This window comes from Taeniopygia guttata, chromosome 2 (genome assembly GCF_048771995.1).
Source record: "Taeniopygia guttata chromosome 2, bTaeGut7.mat, whole genome shotgun sequence".
Taxonomy (NCBI): domain Eukaryota; kingdom Metazoa; phylum Chordata; class Aves; order Passeriformes; family Estrildidae; genus Taeniopygia; species Taeniopygia guttata.
In genome coordinates, this window is record NC_133026.1 from 30,536,525 (window position 1) to 30,558,455 (window position 21,931).

The 21,931-nt window shown below is 37.4% G+C and overlaps 1 protein-coding gene across 15 annotated transcripts in view; it reads left to right on the plus strand.

Moving 5' to 3' along the window:
• The window catches only part of HDAC9 (histone deacetylase 9), a 458,175-nt gene that overhangs the window by 418,489 nt on the left and 17,755 nt on the right, over positions 1-21,931 (plus strand). For all 15 annotated transcript variants that reach the window (XM_032746695.3, XM_032746699.3, XM_032746701.3 and 12 more), the window contains 2 exons: positions 9,846-9,979; positions 18,979-19,063. In XM_032746695.3, coding sequence (XP_032602586.1) covers positions 9,846-9,979; positions 18,979-19,063 — 219 coding nt within the window. The remainder of the gene's footprint in view (positions 1-9,845; positions 9,980-18,978; positions 19,064-21,931) is intronic.

The window sequence follows — 21,931 nt, forward strand, 5'->3', positions numbered from 1 at the left end:
GTCCAGATGGGTTCAGGAAATTTTCTGTCTGTGAGAGTATGGTAGTATGTCTGAATAAATGGCAAATGATTGCTCCTAGGGAGACCAGCCTGTTGTCAAGTACCTGCTTATTTAAATGTTTTCAATGCTTTGAGTGTGATCACAAACACTTTTGCCCACATATACAAACGTGCCACCCAGCACTGTGCCAGCTGCCTGTGTTTGGACCTCTTTTTAGTTAGCAACTTATCACTGAGGAGTCCAGAGTTCACTGAATGATTTCCATGCTAATATTACTGGGGCACTCTCTCACCTTTCTCTTCAAATAAAGGATACAAAAGTATACCTGTGGGGAAAATTCAGAAATGCTCTGCATCCCCTTGTAAAAATAAGATAATAAACTTACTCTGCTCTCTTCACTTTCTGACTCTTTCTGATGGTTATAAGAAAATCTGTTTCCTTGACAGTATTTCGTTTCATACTCACATTCATTTTTCTCTTGCTCATCCTTCCTTATGTTTATTGTCTATTAGCCACAAGTATATTTATTTGTCCTCTTATGTAATAGAAGTCTCTTTTATTAACTAAACAAACACTTTTATCCTTTTCCCAATTCTCTTATGTCCCTTTTTTCTTTCATCTTTATCTCTCATGGGTAATTAATATTACTAATTAATTAATTTCCCCCAACATAAATTTTAGCATAAAATCTAGGTAAAACTGTGAGAAAATGCTACAATTTTGGTCCATGGCCATTTATTTTATGAAATTAAATCAGCAATTTGGCCAAAACTGAGAATTACTAAAAAGTTTATTCTCTGCTGGAGTGACCACTTCATGTCATATTGAGTGGAACTGTTCTGAATTTGATATTTCTCCATGTTTATCTCTATTTATTTGTAGTGAGACATTTGAATATCTTTCTTTTCTAGGGTTTCTAAGTGGCTTTGCTATGAAGTTTGGATAATTTTTGCCCAAACTCTCAGCTACTGTGGATCTTCAGCTTTCATGAGAGCAAAGAGTAAATTCAATCCTGATGTTGCAATTTGACATATTTTATTTGCTAAGATTCTAGAGCCACAATAGAGCTTTGAGCCACTGCAGCAGGTTGTTTTACTTCTAGCTGTAAAAATTCTGGAGGGAGAAACAGTAGCTATTCTGGTAGTAGATTTTCAGTGTCTCCAGCTAAAATAGCTGATGTACTGTTTTCCCTTGAAGAAGAAATAACTGTTGCTGCTGAAGAAACAGTATCTCAATGTGGAATGAATGGTTTTTGCCCTGTTGTGAACTTCCCACTTTTAAGGAGAATGACTAAGATGACTGTTGCAGCTGCAACAACATCTGGAGTCCTCAAATTACCTTGACACTAGTTAGCTAGATTTAGGTCTGGGTATAGCACAGAAATACCATTGTTTGTTTTGATGTTTCTATTGTTCAATGAAGATTACCATTTATTTTAGGTTTTCCAGCTTCCCTTAATACTGCTGTCATGCTATGGTAACAGCAGAGATAGCGGTAATTTGCTTATATATGGATCCTGCAGAATCAGGAGTGATTGTGCTCCTCACTCTGAGAAAATCCAGAAAGTCGTACTCCTTGACTGCTCAGCCACCTGAAGGCATATTTCATCCATATCAGCTTATTGCTTTAACTTTCTCTAAGAACTCTAAGAAAAGGTAGAAAACCACTGAGTAAAGAACTCCATAAGGCTTCTGAACCACTAATTTTCAAGCAGTAATTGGTGGGTCACCACTTGGCTGCAGAATCTCACAGAAAGACTCTTTCAGATAGCTGTATGTTAGACAACTGGAAAGACAGGGATGAGATATTCAAAATTCTAAGAAGATATTTTATTTTCATATGTATTTTTGGGGGGATTTGGGGGAGGGGGGGTCAGGGCAGAGCAGAGAGAGGTGGTGTGGTAGAATTTCTGTGGAAACAAAGAGACCAGAAAATAAAAATGTCTTCTACGTATTTCCACCTGCTGTGCATGACAGCAAAGTGTCATCAGTCCTGCCTTCACCTGAAGCCTGTGCAGCTCCCTGCCACCTTTTCTTGTGCTCCCAGCAAGTTAAGGCTCCTGCAAGCTCTGCTGTGTAATAACATGACTGACAAAGTTCTGACATAACTTCTCTATTCATGGAGAAGGCTGGATAGCGTCACCTATGTCATTCAAATGGTAGCTACAGCTGCTTTTACAATTCCACCATTTCATGGCTTTTTTGTGTCCTTTTAATAGTATGAAAAGGTACATAAGGGCTGTTGTCTGGATTGAAATCACATCCTTAATTCTTACATGTTTTTGTAACAGAACAACATAATAGAAAGTTGCTCAATGTATTTTACTTGGAAATTGCAATTAAACAGAAGACTGTAAGGAGTCAGACCCAAATCTAGTTTCAATACCATTTCCTCTAGTGAGTTTTACACATTACCTTTTCAATAAGTGGTGACAGGCGGTGCATTTCTGGGTGATTATAGCATCTGTCAGGTGGGGTTAACAGGCACAGGGCCAGAGGGAGAGTGAATAAGTATATGAGATGTACAGTAATCCCTTAGAAACACAGTGCCTTATTCCCTTCTGATTTCATAAAATGATGTTTATTAAACAATGTGATCCAAATCCTGAGGGGCACCAGACCTCTGATACTAATACTGAGTTCACCAGGAAATTTGTTGCCAAATTGGTCAGGAAATAGAGTGTATGCTTCAAGTCCATCCACCTACAAGGACCTCTCCCTGATGTGCTTATTGTATGTGTGTCACAAGCCTTGAAATGATGAATGGTCCACATCTGGAGGCTAGGTCTTTAGATAATGGTATATGCTGATTAACACTGGCTAAGGAATGAGCTTTTAATTTAATCTGATATGTTGATGTGGTAGAGTCAGTAAATGACTGAAAATAAAGTGAGAGCCTTAATTTGTATTCCCTGAGAAATTGTATAAGTTGGAAAGATCCTAGAGTCCATGTTGATTTTCTTGGAAGAATATATTAGACCATCTTCAGAAAATGGCAGTCAGTTCTTACCTTCTGAGTGATGGGGTTTAAATCAGATCCTTTGTGTTAGCCTCCTGGGTCAATTCAGCAATAACTGACTTGACTTTTCATCAGTGAAAAAAAGAAATAATACTAGATCTTCCCATCAGATTGTTTTCAGTTATAACTCAGTGTCCACATTTCAGCTATTCATGTATAACAACAGAAACTTTGCCCCACATATTTTAAAAATGTGTCAAGTTGATTTTATAGGCAGTAGCATTATAATAAACTTCTCCGAACTTAATCAAGCTTACTGATTTATTTGGATAGTCAATAGTAGTATCTGATTTTCATTCTAGCATGGATTAGAAACAAATTCTTCATACTTTGAATTATTTTTTTATCAGATGTCTTGTTTTGTAGCCAACCCCTTACTGAGTCTAGACTCAGATTTGGAGATATAATCATCTGTAATTTGTAACATCAGATGCATATACTGTATATCAGTTTAATCAGGCAACTTGATCAGATTTGGGAGAAGTTATTATGATAACAGTAATACCATATGCTCTATCAGCTTGGCAGATTTCACAGTATGTGGGACAGATTTTCACAGATAATTATTAGTCTGATTAGTCTATCTCCACAGAATCATTTTAAAGTGTTTTTAGTCTCCAGGAAAAAAGAAAAGCTCTCCAAACTCCATGGAGAAACCCCTCACCTCACAGATGAAGCAACAGCCTTTTTCAGGGAGATCTGAATCCAAGACTCTGAAATACCACCTTGCTATATGAAGTCCTATACCTTCCCTCTTCGGGCTTCTGCTTTCTGATGCTGAGCAACTACTGCTTCTTGAATAAAGTGGGAAGATCTCTGTTGACTGGATCATCTTGCATCCTGTCTGGCTTCACTTAGTAGATGATTTTCTAAATAGGAAGCAAATAAAAAAAGAGAGGAAGGATAACAGGACAGTGAAAAAATTATTACTTGGGCCAGCTAGAAGAAGGGGTAGACATTAAGGAAGCGTAAGGAAACAGAGAAGAAAGAAAGGCACAGAGCAAAGAGCTAGTGAGAACAGGGCTAAAAAACATCCTCCCAAACAGCGTGTTTTGGGAATATCCAAAGGTCCCCGCTTTGACTTTGGCAGCTGAAATCTGTGGTTGAATATTTTCCCTCTGAATCCACATAACAGCACTTAAGCAGTTCTAAAAGCTTCATAATTGTTTTGTACATTACCATGACCTTTTCTGGAGGGTGAGGAATCCCTAAAACTTGATAATGCAAGTTACAAAAGAAATGCCATCCTTTTATTTTACCATGAATTAATTGGGAGAAAAGTTTGAGGGAGTGTTCTTCCTCCATATGTTTTCTCTAAGAAACATTTTTCCTGGTGGTCAGTGCTGCCTTGCGTGGTGAAGGCATAAAAGTTCCTCCCTCCTGAAGGACTAAGCAAATGCTATAGACTGTATGACACACTTGGATAAATTCATATCTCAAGGGAGCTGAAAATACCATCTTACTGAACATTGCAAGGTCACCTCTTCCTGTAGCAAGACAGGTTTGCAGTATTTGACTTTCAAAGAGGTATCCTATGTATCCTTGAATATATATAGAGACTTAGTAAGTTATGTTCTGTGTAATAGCTAAAGAGCAGCTAATTAAGAAAAACATATTACTGTAGACCTAACAGGCATGCAATAAAAACATCTATTACATAAATTGTTATTCCATAAAAATGTGTTCCTGAGACTATTGGTATTTATTTAACATACAATTACTGTCTAATTTAATATAAATTAAATACCTGCTTGAGACATGTAATTTGAAGTGTTACTGAGCTTCCTCCTCCTGTATTAAAAGCAAAAATCAGCAGCTAATGCCTGGAGGCCAAATGTACCATTTAAATTCAGGTACCTCAACACTAACATTTGTAATTTTAGCCATTTGGAAAATGTTTTTCATAAGAATGTATTTGGCGTTAAAATTTCCTTTTCCCCCTCACTCAAGGCCATGTCCTGCCAACTGAGTCAAGTCTCTGACTTCATCCAAATGAAGTTTTGATTGAATAAAAGGTCCTGAATTAAGAGCTGAGAATAAAATATGTTCTCTTATCATAGAACACAAGCTTTGTACAATATCTCAGCTCCTGCTGGTGCTGTAAGGGTAAATAATCATTTGACTTCTGCATGGACATATTTATTTAGGACACGTAGCCTGGTGACTCAGGAAGTTATGTAAAAACTGACCCAGTTAATTTTAGATGCTATTGTTGGAAAAATATCAATAAAAATTAATCAAATAGTCACGAAGGAGCCACAGGGAAGGAGCACGGAACACTGGTGGGTAGAATTTTGGCAGTGATCATTGCAACAGTTTTAATGAGAGGAAAACACATTGTCAAGAAAATTAGAGAGTAATGACACGATTAAATGGTAAATAATAGTTAAATACATGCTTGGAGGTCCAGGACAGAGTCTGTGGAGGTTTTGTGTTTTGCATGTATTCCTCTCCAGGCTGCTCTTAGTATCCAGAGGAGCTCACCAGAGCTCTGCCTGTAATTTAGGGTTGCGTTGTAGCTTTTAAGACACTGAAGCCAAAAGAGCTGTTGGGGCCCACTGACGCTGAAAAAGCCGATGGTTTTTCCTTAGGATAACTCTAAAGCTTCTCCAACCTTTCAGTTGTTGATATGTTTCTGTTCCTTCACCAGCCATCTCCAGTGAGCAAGGTCCAGCACCATGCCTTTGTTCAGCTTAACATCCCCCAAAAATGACTGCACAGGAGACAGATGCTCTCCTTATGCACATGGGGGAGAGGGAAGGGGTCTCTCTTCTGCTGAGGCAGGTTTAGTCCCCATTAACTGTATGTTTGCACATTTACTGGCAAATTGAGCTGCATATAAGCCTGTTTATGCAAACAAGAGGTGCTGCGGTGCTGGCGGGGAGTTCACTCCATCCATATGGTTCCTTTCCCTGTCTGCTGAGGAAAGGATGCAAAAAGAATAATGTTCACAAGTTGTCTTCATTCTCAAATGCTTCTTTTGCAAAATGGAAAGTTGTCCATACGAATCTGACTGGTTAGCTTTACTTCAAGCACACGTAACACAACACATGGTTGTGTAAGGAGCCTATCTGAGGGGAACTGACCTGCATAAGAGGTGTTTTACCTGCCTTCTGCTTGCCCCTGTCCATTTCAGGTTATCAGAGTAAGGACATCTCAAAAACAACAAAACAAAAGTGAAATAACTCCGGATTCTCTCTCTTTATAGGATTTTGGGGGTTTTTTTGGTTTTCAGTAAGTCCAAGTAGAATACAGTTACTTCATTGACTTTGGTCAACAGAAATCTCACCCGTGCCATTCCTTGCTGCTTAGCAGAACTAAAAAGAGTGTGGGGGGAGCTTGTCTGTTACAAACAGAAAAAAAACCCCAGGATCCTTACTGGGGCATCAGTCCGTCAGTCCACTAAAAGATGAATTGCTTCCTTAGATGGTAATTCAGGTGATCAGCACGCTGTGTCCTTCAATAACAGCCTCACTGCTTGCTCATTAGTATAATAGAATAATAATTTTCTCTCTTTTCACTTTCCTACACTAGAATAATTTCTTACAAAAGTCTTAGTATTGTATCTCCTCCTCCAATAATAGTACTGCGGGAGGGGAAAATGTATAAGTAGTTTGAAATTTTGTATTTTTTCTTCAAATGTTGGCTAATAACAGCTCGTATACAGATTAGCTCTCCAATGCATAACATGGTTTATAATGGTTACAGTCTTAATCTAGTTTTCTCTGCTTAAATGTACACTGTGCACCCCATTTTTTTTTTTTTTTTTTGTGAAGAAAGTATAGAACACTTGGTGAGTAGGAATTTCAGAATTAGTAATGTTTTGCTTCTTGTAGATATCAAAGGTTAATCATAATATTTAATAGGATGATAGAAAATTAATATTATGCATTTGCAAGTTCTACCCAGGATACCCAAATGCTGGATCTGTTGATGAAGCAAGTTGTTTCATCTGTTGATGAAACTTTTAATGTTTAAATTACAGAAATTATGAACGTAATAGTTGGCACAAAACCATTCTCACAATTTCCTGGCACACTGCATGAGCCTAATTTAAAAAATGCTGCGCTTCTTTGAAATGCAAATCACTGAGCACATTTACAAGAAGATTACAGCAGGTACAGTAGAAGGGCCAAGAACTGATGCTGATTTCTAAATATTCATGTGAGTTGGAAGGCCCAGGATTCTAAATACTTGTCTGACTCCTTTCTCACCTTAAGTTGGCCAGTGCTTGATCTCCTTATATCAGGGGAGATGAAGGATTCTTTTAATGGTGCTTGTTACTGTTTTCTTCTTGTTTTCATTAATTATCTGGCATGAACTACAGCCCATCTTAAAGCTATTACTTCACTGGGATTCCTTTCTTTCTATTTTCTTATTTCTGCACTCCAGGGGTTTTCCTTGAGGAAGCTTACATCTTTCCTACGTTGCTGCAGTGTCACGGCATCCAAGTTTCTTTGTTAAGCATTTCCATAACTCATTCAGTCACTGGTGATGTTGGTATTGTTGACTAAAGTTATTTCTCCACTTTCTAGCAAGTCACCTTTACTTTCTCATAGTAGTTATACTGAAGAAAAGCTCCATCGTGTTAATTTGGGTTGAAACAGTTTATCCTGTTACCGTGATCACTGTTTGGAAAGATGCTTTCATTGTAGCTCATTGTAGCCTGATTCAAGTCAGGGGTGACTCTTATAGCACTGATACTAGGAAAATCATCAGGAAACCAGGCAGACAAATTAATATTGTAACAATGATGTGGGTTATATTATGTATGGTTGTCTAAATGAAGAAAAGGCATAGCAAGAGTCTTTACATTTATTGCCCTACAAACCTCAGAAGATTATGATGTGGAGATAGCAATATTTGCAGTAATACAAAATTCTCCAATGTGCAGGGGAAACATGGTACAGCTTTTCCTGTACAGAATCTGTATAACACAAAGGATAATGTCATCTTAAATGTGCTGTTGGATTCCTCACACACTCCAAGGGTGAATTAGAGATGTGGGGAGCCTGTGCCTGTTCATTCTTCTTCATTTCCTGTAAATGTTCTATCTTTTATTCACTTTACACTGTTGGCACTCTCTTCTTATAGACCTAAAGATCTCATGTGTAACATGCAGACAGAAATAATTTCTGTAGGTAAAAGAGAACAGAAATTGGCTAAAGATCAAAGGTTACCCTCATTCCACTCCTTCCTTCACTTATATTATCCTGTCTAAATTTGGTCTTTTGTGGGGGGTGGTGGGGGAGGAGTTGTTGGTTTTCTTTTTTTTTTTTTTTCATGAGGGAAGGCTGAGTTTAAATGGGAGCTTAAGGTTTTGTTTGTTATTCAGCCCTTTATATAATTTTAACCATGGTGCAGTTACTTTTCTAGAATCAAAACTGCAGCACTTTTAGGGTACAGAAGATTGGGCAGTGGCTCAAGGAAACACCTCAGATGTTTCTATGATCATCTATATGTTAAGTATAGGAAGCAGAGGATTTATTTGTTTTGGGGTTATCATGTCTGTACAGCTAACCCCAATTTGATATATTTAAAGTTCCTATTCTAAAACCAGTTGGATATATGCTTAACAAAGGTGCCCATTTTATGTCCTGAGATGAAAACAAAGCTAAACATGAGTTTGGAAAATTTCTCTGGAAAATATGCGTGTAATTTTCACAGTTTTAATTTTTGGTGATCTGCTTCACTGGAACAGTGAAGATGTTTATTTTCTTGTCTTTATAGAACTCCAGGGTTTAGGAGGTGCCTTCTAATGCTTTATTTAAGGAGATGAAATGCACTGGAATGAATAGTGATGAACATCAATGGAGCAACTAGTATAGATCAAGTGACAAAGAATAAGATGTGATGTTTATTTAATGTCAATAGTTTCAAATCTTATTTATAATTTCTTACTTGAAAGAGGTTAAACAAAAACAATAGCTGTCCTAGGAAACTACTACAAAAACTTTTCCAAAAATCTTCACTCTAAATTGACATATTTCATGCAATTTTTCTTGTCTTTAAAAATGTAATAAATTAACTTTACTTGAATCACAGATGAAAACTTTGTGGTAATGTCTGTGTAGTTACAGATCACCACAGAAAATGGAGTACCATCATTTTTGGCTATGGTGCAGAATTTCTTAGAGTACTGTTGGTCAGGAGGGAGCGATACTGGTAGAGATAGCTACAAAGTTCTAGACAGTTTCTACTTATTCCAAAACCCTGAATTAAAGTTGTTAGTACTGCTTCTAAAAACACTTCAAGATGCAGCTAAGAGGTAACATATGTTTCCATTATCTCTCCGTCCATGATTTCATATTATTCTCAAACCTCAAATACAAAGGAAGAAGTAATTTTTAAATAAAAAACCCTTCATCATCCCATTTGGAAAGCACAATTATTTTTAATTATAGCACCGTAGTTTAACTACAAATATTATTTGTCATATCAATGCCATAAGTGACCAGGATTATGTCAAATCTCTCTAAATAATGTGACTATATGTCACACTGCTATGTAAATAGGAAGAGAATCTAAGGTGACTATGATTAACAAAGGTAAGAAGAGAGACATCCCTGTGTTTCAAGTAATTTCCAGCAATGAGGGATAAGCATAAGGGATTTTATCTCACATGTGCCTCATAAAAAAATTGGTATACTAACTCCAAATCATCTGGTGAGGGCCATGGCCAGAAACAGGAAGTATCGGACTAAGTATATCCGATGCCTCCTTGTACAGTATTCCAGAGCTTTCGACATTCTTGTGCAGCAGATGTGAAACATGCCTGCAATGCCTGTTCTGCTTTAATTATTTGCACTCCTGTATTTGAATACCAGGTTTTGGTCACCTGACCAAGCAATTGCTGAAGCTGGCGGACGGCCGTGTGGTGCTGGCGCTGGAGGGAGGCCATGACCTTACTGCCATCTGTGACGCCTCTGAAGCCTGTATAAATGCCCTCCTAGGAAATGAGGTAAAACATAAATCATAGCAGGTGGAGAGAATGAGCAAATTTTGCTGAAGCTGCTATCTTTGGTATTCTTTTAGTACATATTGTTACAATAGTGTCAGTCCTTTTTTTTGTTTGGTATAAAAACCATGGAATTTGAATATGTCTTAGAAATGAACAGGCCTGGTTGCATAAATACCTCTAAATGAGATGGTTATACAAATTCATTAGTTTATGCCTAAAGTATTCCCAGTTCTGAGTAATATTTAAAACCTCCAAATTGCTTTTAGTGATGTGCTGAATACCAGACTTGACATCACTGGTAGTCACTGGTACACATATCAACTACTAGGAATGGACTTTTTAAGTATCACTCATGGGGAAAAAATTACTTTTTCAAGGTGACTGGTAATCTCAGAAACTGTATATTGCAAAGGCACATATTTTGCAGTATGTTGACACTTCACTTCTGAAACATTAATAAAAATGTGTACAAGATTTAAAAAAATATGAATGAAGATTCAGGTTGATCTATATGCAGCTGAAATGGAGTTTCCAAGAGTTATCAAACCCTGTATATGTTAACAACTTTTGAGAGGAGACTGTAAGACTAAGTAAATATGAATATGTGCTATTTATGTAGACAAATGCAAGATAAGGACTCCTATTAGTGAAAATATTTCTGCTGTCCATTAAAAAATATCTTTTATCCTTTAAATACAGTGAGAAGGAAAAAAATTGCTGAAGGTGCAACCAAAATAATTTACAAAGGGACAAAAGCCTTTACCATAAATTGTGAATTTTGCAAGATCTTGTTATAAAGTGGAGTGTGCTACTTTGTTTCCCTCAGGGAAAGTCTTAATAGCTATATAATCTCTCCAATCAAATGCATTAGTGCCAAATTGCAGGCTAGTTGCCAGTTCCCTTCCACTTCAAGGCTTCCTACCTATGTGAATAAGGTGAAGTAACATGTCTTCTGATGGATGTTAGGTAGATGAATTTTTAAGTGTTCTTTTAAACCTTTGCCTTTCATCTTTATGACACATCAACAATGCTTTTTTTTTTTTTTAACATTATACATACAATGAATTTAGTGTTAGCTTTTTTAAAAATATTCTCAGAAATGTTAAACAGACACCAGGAAAAAAAAAAGGTTTCAACAGGTTTTATCTACTGTCACCTTTGACAAAATCCATAAGGAAAGTTTTCAGTATGGTGGTATATACTACTGAAAAAGCTGTTCAGCTCAGTGTTAGTTCTTTTATTTAGGTACTGAAATATGAATTACATAACCCAGCTTGAGGCATTTGAAAATCTTAGTAAAGCAGCATTGCATTCCTGATTAGCTGCCATTCCAGAGCACTCTCATTGATATTTCTGTTGTCATCTTCCCTGTGATAGTAACTTACAACACCAATGGCTTTTCATAGCATTTCTAAACCCTTTTTCTGAAGTTTTCACCCTTGTGGGACTAATGTGAATGGTTCTATGCTGATGGTGTGATGTGTGCAGGTGACTGGGTCCCTCTCTCCAATTATGACCATTTGGTGGTGCTACCCATTTATGGAAACTGTCTTATTTTGTTTTATCACTGTACCAACGCAACTACAATTTCTGCTATCACTGAATGAGAATGATTACAAAAAACCTACATGCAGTCATTTTTAATTCACTTGTAAAAGAACATAGTCCTTAATAACTTGAAACATCTCAGGCAATAAGCATTTTTCTCATGTCCTTTTGCTAACGATATTGTCTTCTGGGATGTGCATCAAGTGGTTTAGTGCAGCAGATTTTCAAAGACAAAATATGTTAGGGCTGTGAAGAAGAGTATTCCAGAGAGGATGTTGCTACCAAGAGTAGCAAGAAACAAGAAACCGACATCAGCTAAAAAGAATAAGTAAAGATGTTGCCAAGGAGCAGACACTAATGAGAAAGTCTGATACCGAATTAGCAGTTAGAAATAAATTCATGGCAGTATGCACCACACGGCCCACAGCATATGCATACACTGCTTGATTTCAGCATACTATTCATGAACTTGCACAGCGAAGCCCAAGCATGTTCTGCCAAGGACAGATTTTTTTTTTTTTAAACAAGCAATTACTATAATTTGAGGATGCATTCTTCTCTGAATGCAATTCTTTACAGGTGATTAATAGGATAATTTTAACTTATTATCTGCCTTTCACTTTTACAAATAATGATACATGCTGCCCCCCTAGTTTAAAAACATTGGCAAGATTAACTTCAGTTCTAAAGACTATACATGTATTTGAACTCAAATTAGAAAGGTTGGGAAAGGCCTTTGTGAGGTACCCTGCAGTTTGTCAGATGTATTTATTCATGTGCTGAGGATTAGAATTCATAAACATTTTGCAGAGCTTTTTGAAAACTTTTTCTTTTCTTTTGTTGTTTTTGGCCAGGACTTTTCAATACAGAAATTCACTGCTTCATGTGTTCTATTACCAACAGAATAACACAAAAAAAAAATTCTAAAACTAGCCGCAACTTACAACTTCCAACTTTCAAGGAGTGCTGGTCTGATATGTTACATAAGAGGTAACATTAAATTTAAAAGTGCAAAATGCCTTCTTTCTTAGTTTCTCTCAGAGAACCAAGAAGGAAAACAGGTTGACATCCAAAAGAGATATATTTTAATTTATACATGGCTTATGACTTAGTGATTTGTTAAGTAAGATAACTTCTCCCTCTTCTCTTAGAAGAAAGTGAGCGAATACACTAGGAAAATAATCCTCTATCAAATTAATTTCCTTTAAATAATTTGAGCATGGAAGGACTGGTATAAGTAATACAGAATTTTGAGGAGATCCACACCCTTTCTGACAGCAACTGGAAAGAAGACAAGACACTCTGTAGTATCTGAAATGGCTCAGTTTGGTTTGTTTTGTGAATATATTCTTAAATAATAATTAAACTAAAAAAGAAATTATAGAAGTAAGGATAAACTTCATAAAGATCTATTTTTAATTTGTTAAAGTTTTTGAAAGTTCACATGAAAAATTAGTTTTAAATTTGTTTGATATCTTAGGTTTTCTGCTCCATGCTTCTGTTTACAAGCAGAAAGTTTTCATATCACTTTGAGAAAATTCCATTTGACCATTTGCAGACCTAATTAGAAGCACTGTAGGTTATCTCTTTGGAAGGAAATCTTCCTAAGAGGTGAGAAGAGATTAAGCAGCTGGGTTCCCTTGAAATCCAAAATGTAAACATGGAAAACCTTCTGGAAGGTGAAAAGCCAAGATGACCATCAGTTGCCTTAAAATATCTTTGAATTTTCTCATGATTTGAGAACTGGTCCATTAAAAGAGCATCTGTCAAAACAAAGGAAAAGATAGATTCAGATAATTCCAAAAGAATCATTGCTTTTAAGCCTTTCTGAGATTATGATATGTGTGCTGAAAATTAAATTCTTTCACTTATAGTGACATTCTTTAAAAGATTCGACAGTTTTTCACACATTGATTATATAGATTTAAACCTCATTTTCAAACTGTATATAGATATACATATTACTTCAGTTAAGAAAGCCATTGAATATAAAGATTTATATTTTATTCTAAGAAGTCTATGCAAATTTGGTTGAATATTGAGATTTTCCCCCAAAATCACCATTGTGTAGTATGGAAATTCCACCCTATTTTTCCCATCCTAGCTTTGGTGCTATAAATAGCTCTGCTATGACTTTTGGTCCCTGGTGGTGGCAAGTAATGCCACTCTAGACATGTAAGGGTACATGTAAGGGTACTTTCTTTTCTCCACATTACTTTTGAAGAGGCACTACTTGGATTTAAGAAATCCTTAGGCATGGGCTCTCCATGTGCAGTATGCTAAATCCTGTATAGTCCAGTATGCTAAAACCTAAATTTTATTTCCAATATAACTGCATTCATATGGGGATTCTTCTGCAGCCAGAAAGAGTAGGGAAGTATTCTTTCAAGCACAAAGCCCTTTGAGTCAAAACCGGAGGATTTAGCTCTTCCTTCATCCCATCCTTTTTAAAGCAGCCAGGTGTGATATCACCACGGGACACAGAAGCCAGTCTAACATCATGGTCCCTCTGATCTGCCTACAGGTTTGGGCAGTGTCTCTTAGCTCCCCATGGCACAGCAGTTTTCTGTGGTCTGTAACAAGTGATAATTAGTCACAGATGGGGTCAGGCTCTTCTTTGCCCAGAGGAAGCAGAGAAGTGCAGTCCACAGCGCCTCTGCCCAGCAGGACCCTGCAACCAAGGCGCAGAGAGGATGCACATCTGTTCTCATTGGCTCTGGCGGCCAAAGCTGAATTTGGCCCCAAGTGTGAAAACATTTTTAAGTGACTAAATTTAACATCTTCTAGTAAATATTCTTCTGGCTTGAATTTCAGTCTGAAGCAGGATTTGACAAAGCATTGTGATTGGTTGGCTCCCAAGCATGCTTGAAAACTTACACCGGACAATTTTCTTGAAGAGTGTGAAGTATGTGCTTCTTCTTGCAATCTGTTGAGCTGGCATTTAGGAGGGGATGGTAATTTAAGTGGAAAGCTTGTACTTTACAGCTTTCCTGCTGATGATGAAAAGTTGGCATTTTCTTCTTTGTGAAATTCAGTGTAAATCTGGGGCTGTTTGCCAGCTAGGCAGTGAGCTCTGCCAAGAGGGCATTAAAAGGAGTTATTTACCAGAACAGGTAAGCATTTCTTTCTCCAAAATGAAAATATTCATAGAAGTGTATATGGCCTGGGATCAATTTTAAATTGCATGGTAAACTTGCTCACAATCTCATATCCTCATTGTTAATCTGACTCTAATACTAGAAAAAAAATTAACACAGAGTCTAAAACACCTGTCAGCTGCTGCTTACATAAACCCAGAGTCTAGAAATAGAGATCTGAATGAGATAGGAAACTGTGTGTGCCAGAGGTCAGCATGGTGGCATCAAAGTTCCCAAGGTGAACAGGTAGTAGTTTGGCCAAGGAATCAGAGAATATTCTGATTCCAAAGTTACATAATTCCAAGATATTGCTCAGTTTTCAGGGACTGACAGGTGCTAATGACTCTAATGAGCCTTTGTGTCTGAACTTATACTCGGATGAAATCTGATTTCTTTACTTACTGCATTGTAACCCTTGATCACAAAAATACCTGCTGAAGTTCTTATATGTAAACAGAGAGTGCAGAAACTGAGAAAATTGCTACTAGAAGAACACTATAACATAAGAATATTATAATAATAATATAACACTATACTATAAGAATACTATAAGAGGACCTGTGAGATCTTTGAACTTGCTCTTCTGTAATCATAGGCAACATTAAGAGCCACAAAGCTCAGTCTTTATGCTGATAGGTTTTTTACATAGTGTAACCAAGAAAGGGGGGTTGTGATTCTTCCCCCTGCAGCCCTGGCATCCCTGAGGAACCTGCCTACCTCCTCCCCTTCCTCTGCTACTGGCAGGATGTCAGTGCTTCTTTCCTTCTGCTTCCACTTGCCTCATTTATCAGTAATCTCTAACTGCACTCCGGAACATTCTTCAGTGAAGCTAATCTTGGTACTTTAAAATATGACAGTGCTAAAGATAACACAGCTAATTCTAGAATTTTCAGCTCAATACAGACTGCTGTAGTTTCAGATTCTCACCACGTTCCCAAGGATCAATTCAGATCCCTTTCCATGAAATTTCCATCATTAATTCCTTCTTCAAACATTTGTTGATATGCCTCTGGCAAATTTTGGCATACCAAGTGATTTTTTGCCCATTAACATTGTTTTTCCTATTTTGAAAATTATTAGTAGACTCAGTTTCTACATTAATCTTCTGCCTTGGACACAAATGCCCAATTCAGCCATGTAAAAGCTTTGAAAATGTGACCCTTTGTGTCTGGTCCAAACTGTCTCTCCAGTGGTTTGGTTATTTCTGCAGACTGGAGCTGTTCTTCTCTGAAAGATTTCTTTCCTTATGGTATATTTCCAGTGCTCTTTTCAGCTCTTTTATTTTCTGTTAGCCTCCAGATTTAATAGTCTTCATGATCTGAATGCCAGTAAGTGTAGGAGGGAAGGTGATGATGTAGAGTAATTTCTTTTGTTCAGTATTGGGTCTAACTGCTGATATTTTCCAGGGACACCTCTGTGTCTATACAGTTGTATGCAAGTGGATAACTGCCAACAGAATCCTCCTTTTGAATGCAGGCAGTCTCATTTCAAAGGGTATGGAAATAGCTGCCATAACCCACTGTCTTTATTTCTGCAGTGATTTTGTAATAGAACTTCATTTTGGGCTATGCAGGGTATATGATGTAATGAACTCACTTGTGGAGCCTGATAAAATTTCCCTGATATGAGAGAGGGTCCAAGGTCCGTTGGGCTGTACTTAAGGATGAGGAGACGGAAAGGCTTAGGAGTCTACCTCAGCGAAGCTTGGAATATAAAATGAAAGTTTTGTGGAAAAAAAAGTTAAGGAAATGATCAAACATGCCCATCATTTTCACATCACCTACAAAATTGATAGTAGTGCTAGGAGATGGAGTAATGATTGGGATAGGTATTGGATGTTTTACTTTTTTCTTCTTTTCAGGATTCATCAGCTTATTCTGATTTCTAAAAACACATCTGCCATTTCTGCATACTCAGCTGATATATCTAGATATTCAAATGCGGCCTACTTGTTTTCACAAAACAACTATACTGATAAATAAAGAGGTGATTTTGATATATTAGGGAAAATAAAACCTTTTGGGTTTTGGCTTTTGCAAAAGTCCAGCTTTATGAAGTGCAACAAAATATCCACCTTTGAATAGAAAATCTCCTCTGTCTCTACATCAGTTGTTCCCATCGTAATAATTAGTACAAAGTGTCTGCATATAATTAGTACAAAAGGTCTGCCTAAAAAATCTTGTATTCCAAGGGCAAACCAAGACACAGCTCTCACATATTACAGTCTGGCAATTTTTTACTATTATTCCTACTGCTATGGACTGGAGCTATTTTGTTCTGTTTAGGCAAGTTAATTGGTCATCAAAGCCTTAGGAATTCAGAAATCAATGAAACAGAACCTTAAACTACTCTTTGCTACCCCTTATGTGTTCCTGCACCCAGCATGACCAGACGGAACTTCAGGGTTGTGTATTCTTCCTGCCAAGTGATAGATTACTTTAAACAGAAAATAACTGGTGATAAAGCAAATGCTATTTATCTGCAGAAGTCAAGGTATGGATTATCAAGTTTATTATATAGATTGTTGTTCTAAAATCTGTAAAGCTTGATCTGTTGGTTGGCATTTTTGTAAATACGCAGTTTCCCCCCAGGCACATGAAAGAGTTACCAAATAGAGCCACCTATGAAGATGATAAAGTAGATGTGGTTCAAGGATTGCAGAAGTATCTGAAATATTATTTGTATTGTAATTGCTGTTTTTGTGCTAATCCACAATACGTACTAGATAGGAACAATCTGTCTTTGCACTTTGCTCTCTTTGTTAACCAAGTAGCTCTGGGACCCAGTCAGGTCCAACCAGCACTTCTCTGCATGCTTGCTTGCTGAGCAGAGTGGACTGATTTATGCTATGTGAAAACAAAACATAGTGCTATTGTTTCTAGCCAGAAGAAAATCTTCCAGCTGCAATCCCATATGGGCTTCTAAGGAAATAATGACATGAACAGCCCTATTCATTATAGTTACCAAGACTCCAAAGGACTGGTGATATTTGCAATGTCTTTATTGCTGACAGGCATTCATGGCTGATTATAGTGGCAGGATCCCAGAAGTTTTGGGATTTGTAGCTGAGCTTGCTTAAAATAGCACCACTGAGGGAGTATCCACACTGCAGTTACTTCCCACTGTGTGTGCTTGGATCAAAGTTGATTTTATCTCGCTGGTGAGTAGCGATGCAGTGGTAGCAACCTGGAGGACAGTATATGATGGCTACTGAGCTATTAACTTTGCAAGGGAAGCTCCTTGGGTGGGCTTCACTTGACCTAGTTTAAAATAGACCCAGGCATACTTAAGAAAGGAGTTTTGTCTGCAGTACAGATGTCTCCTGTCAACAGTGGTTGAACTTCCTTAGCTTTAGAGAGGAGAGATTGGTATTGATATTGCTGGGTTTTGTCCACCTTGGCACAGTTGCTACTCCTCAGGCTGCAAGCCTGCACACCCAGCCATGGCAGTCCACATGGGGAAGCAGAAGAGTTTCATGACTCTTAGCATGGTTCAAGGAGAATATAGTTATTACAATGCAAGGAGAAGCATTTAGCCCAAACAAATTTTTACCCTTTTTTCCTAGGAGAAAATGTGTGGAGGGTGGACAAAAAAGCAGATGTGGGTAAAATTCAAAATACAGTTTATTTTTTATATTTATCCACTGCAGGGCAAAAATAAGTGTGCAGTAACTGAACACTTCTTTCTGCTAGTACAGTCCTACTCAAAGAATATACAATTAAAACTAGGAAATTAAAATGCAGCTGATTCTGTAAAAAACTTACTTATGGAAATTTACTTCTAATCTGCATAACCAATTTTTTATTTACTATGTTATTTGAAATTAATGTTAAGCTAGTAAAAGCAGCTGTGTTTTATGGTTTTCCCCTATAAACCTTTAAATGTTAAAGATGGTTAGATGAAATAACACTAGAAAAATAAAGATAATAGACTGCACACTTTGGTTCCAGTGTGGCTTCAGCAAGGTTTTGTTTGGAGTGCCCAGCTGCGTATACAGACGCAGTGGAATTTGGTTTGTAAGGAACCTACAAAAATTACACAAATAACTAGCATTTTTTAATGAATAATACACAGACATGCACCTGCTTCAGAGACTCCGTAGATTAGTCTTGCAGCCAATAGAAAAGCCCCTTGGAATTCAATTACATGGCTGGAAAACAGAAAACAAAATCATGACTATACATTTAGAACTGATACCAGCAACATATTAACCAGTTCTTGGGCTGAGCTTTTTCTGAGGATTAGATCATTTTAGTTTGTTTTATATCCCTGTGGCTTATTGAATATTTATATTATTCTATTCTATTCTTTCAGCTGGAGCCTCTCCCGGAAGATATTGTGCACCAAATCCCCAATATGAATGCAATAGCTTCTTTAAAAAAGACCACTGAAATTCAAAGTATGTTTCTCAGTTTGAGTTGGTGGGTTAGTGGGTTTGGGGTCATTTTTTATTATTAATTAATGTCATAGACATTACTGTTTCAGAGAAAGGCGTGGGAGAATGTTTCATGTATAAATTGACATGCTGTGTCTAATATTTATATATATATATATATATATGGTTTTTTTTTTGTTTTTTAGCATCTCTTTGCTTCTGCCACATATTTAGCCTTGAAAAAGTAACCCATTAAAATTATTTGAACAGTTTCGATTCTTGAATATTCCCAAACCTTTTCATTCCAGAGCAGCTTGGATGAAATAGATGTTTGTCAGTGAGGGACAGGAACAGACAGGTAAATCAGAGCTCTAATGAATAGTTTGTCAATTTCTGGTTTTGCAGCCCTTTACAGGGTGCTCACTTTGAGATTCACATGAGCTTGAGATAAAGTTAAAAAGATCCAAATGGGCACTGATGTATGGAACAGTGCTAAAAAATACATAATTTTATTGTTTCTGAAACAGAGGGTACATTATTTCTTCACTTGTGGGCTTTGACCCCAACCCTTAACTACCCAGATGCTTTTGGGCATTTGCTCAGTGAAGAACTTCATGCCATCAATTACTTTAGTCCAACTGAGCACACATCCCTCAAATTCTCTAATCTTCTGGTCTTTGCCATTTTACTGAGCCAGTGGGAGCTTCCTGACTTCTACTGTTTGCTGTCTCCTTTAAAATTACAAATGAATAACAAATGTTTTCCTTCATTTGAGATGAGCTACAAGTGGTGGGGATTCATCTACGTAAAATAAATGCAGTTTTCAAAAGGGACACCATGCCCAATTCAGTTCATGCAGTACTTCTCCATCTGATTTTAGTTGCAAACTGACAAAGAAAATTCATTGTAGGTACATAATTCATCATGCACATCCCCTAGACACCTAGATATGGAAAAGCTCTAATTAAATCAGCTGTATATAATATATTCCAATAAGTCCTTTGTACTGAGTGGTATGTCCCTGGATAGCTCATGAGTTAAAATTCCCTGTTAATAATCTGTTAATGGTCTGGAAGAAGTCAGCAGGTTAAGGAGATTCCTGTACTGTGCAAGATAGAATAGATTTGCAAATGATAATAAGGGCAGAATGCTACACACAGACCACAGACACAAAGAAAAGAGATGCAATTCTGTTTGAAATAAAACATGTAAGTAATGGAAAATGGTTCTGAAACAAAAAAAAAGGATGAATTGAGAAACAGGCAAACAGAAGAGTAGGAACACACTAGAATGATGGCTGTTGAGAGAGAAGCTGTGGATTTAGGAAGAAATACACAGTTTAAATCTGAGAACATAGTCCAAAGCTCTGCCGAATGACTCGATTTTAGCACAATTAGGTTTCAGCTGAAAGGATATGTTTGGATGGCAGAAAGGAGCCCTGAGGAAATTCAGTGCAGCTTTGTGATGCATATTTAGATCTAAGAGAAGTACCTGTTCAGTATTTTAGAGAGTTAGGCGGGCTGGAGAGCATTAGGCTGTTAGCAGCTCAAGAGGTACTGAGAAAGCTGGATTTGTTTGGATCACGACATTGCCTTTGGATATTGGGTTTGTGTTTCTGTGATCCAACTTTCATAATGAATATTATCAACATTTCATACCAAATAAGGCCCTCCTCTGTGCTTTTGGCAAAACCTTGAAGCTACAATACTTAGAAACTAAGAGACAACTTTTTTTTCTAACTAGAATATAATTACTATAAATGTTTTGTATTGACAATGATCCAAAGCTCCTTTGAAAATGTAACAAATTTGGAATTAGTAGTTTTCACACCCATGTAATAGGCTACAATCCTGTTCAATAGCAGAATACAAACTCCAAATGTTGTTTTTCAAGCAAGCCATGGTACAGCATGTCCAAACCTTTGAAAGGCAATTACAAATGCCTATAGGAGTGACAGAAATATTCCCTTTATTATTTCCTGGCAATAGTCAGTCCTCACACACATCTTTGAGGAGAGCTTAAGCACATTTTCATGCTGAAAGCCAAAGCATACCTAGAAGACTGTTTTGGTTTCATTGATTTTCCTTGCAATCCATGATTGCTCAAGTTTTGTATGAATGAAACCAGCAGTATGCTTCATTCTTTCCCTTGAGCTCCACCAAGTTCTTCTCAATGAATGTAACAGCACTGGTAGAATTTCACATTCCAGTAGAGCACAGTAGAAATGGCATTTTCAGAGATTGGAGTAGTTTGAGGCCAATGCTTTTTGACTTATTTTAATTGTCGATCCACAGCATACCTCCTAACAAAGCTCCTTGGCAGCTCTGTGCTGTGATCGGCTCCCCATTCCATAACTCTTTGCCTGCAAATCTTTTGGCTGAACACACATTCAAGGCCTGTATTGTTTTGTGTGCAGCAAATAAATGTTGTCCTGCATAAAAAGAAGCTTACAAAGCTCTTCTGCTTACCCAAGGTGTTTGTTAAGTACATTTTTCTGATTTTAATGAAAAACCTATCAACTTATCAAAACCTGCTTTTTCGGAAGCACCACAGAGCCCTCTTTTCACGAGGTACCTGCTGCTACCTGGATGCTATTTCTAATTGTGACTGCTTAAACATTTCCCCCCACAAACACCATGCCAGGTAGTTCCTTCCTCCAGGACCCTCCACTGCAGTATATGGGCTGCCACCTGCCTCCTGGCCTGACTCTGCTCTCTCTATTGCTGAAGCCCCTCTCATAACACAGCCCTCAATGTGGCGAAACAAAGAGCACCACCAATCATTTGGGAGTGAAGGGCAGTTAAATGGGTGCAGAGAGCCCAGTAATATGCTTGAATTGGCCCTGAGTTTTAATGTTACAAGAAAGTCAGGAGCCAGGGGCAGCTGGTGTGC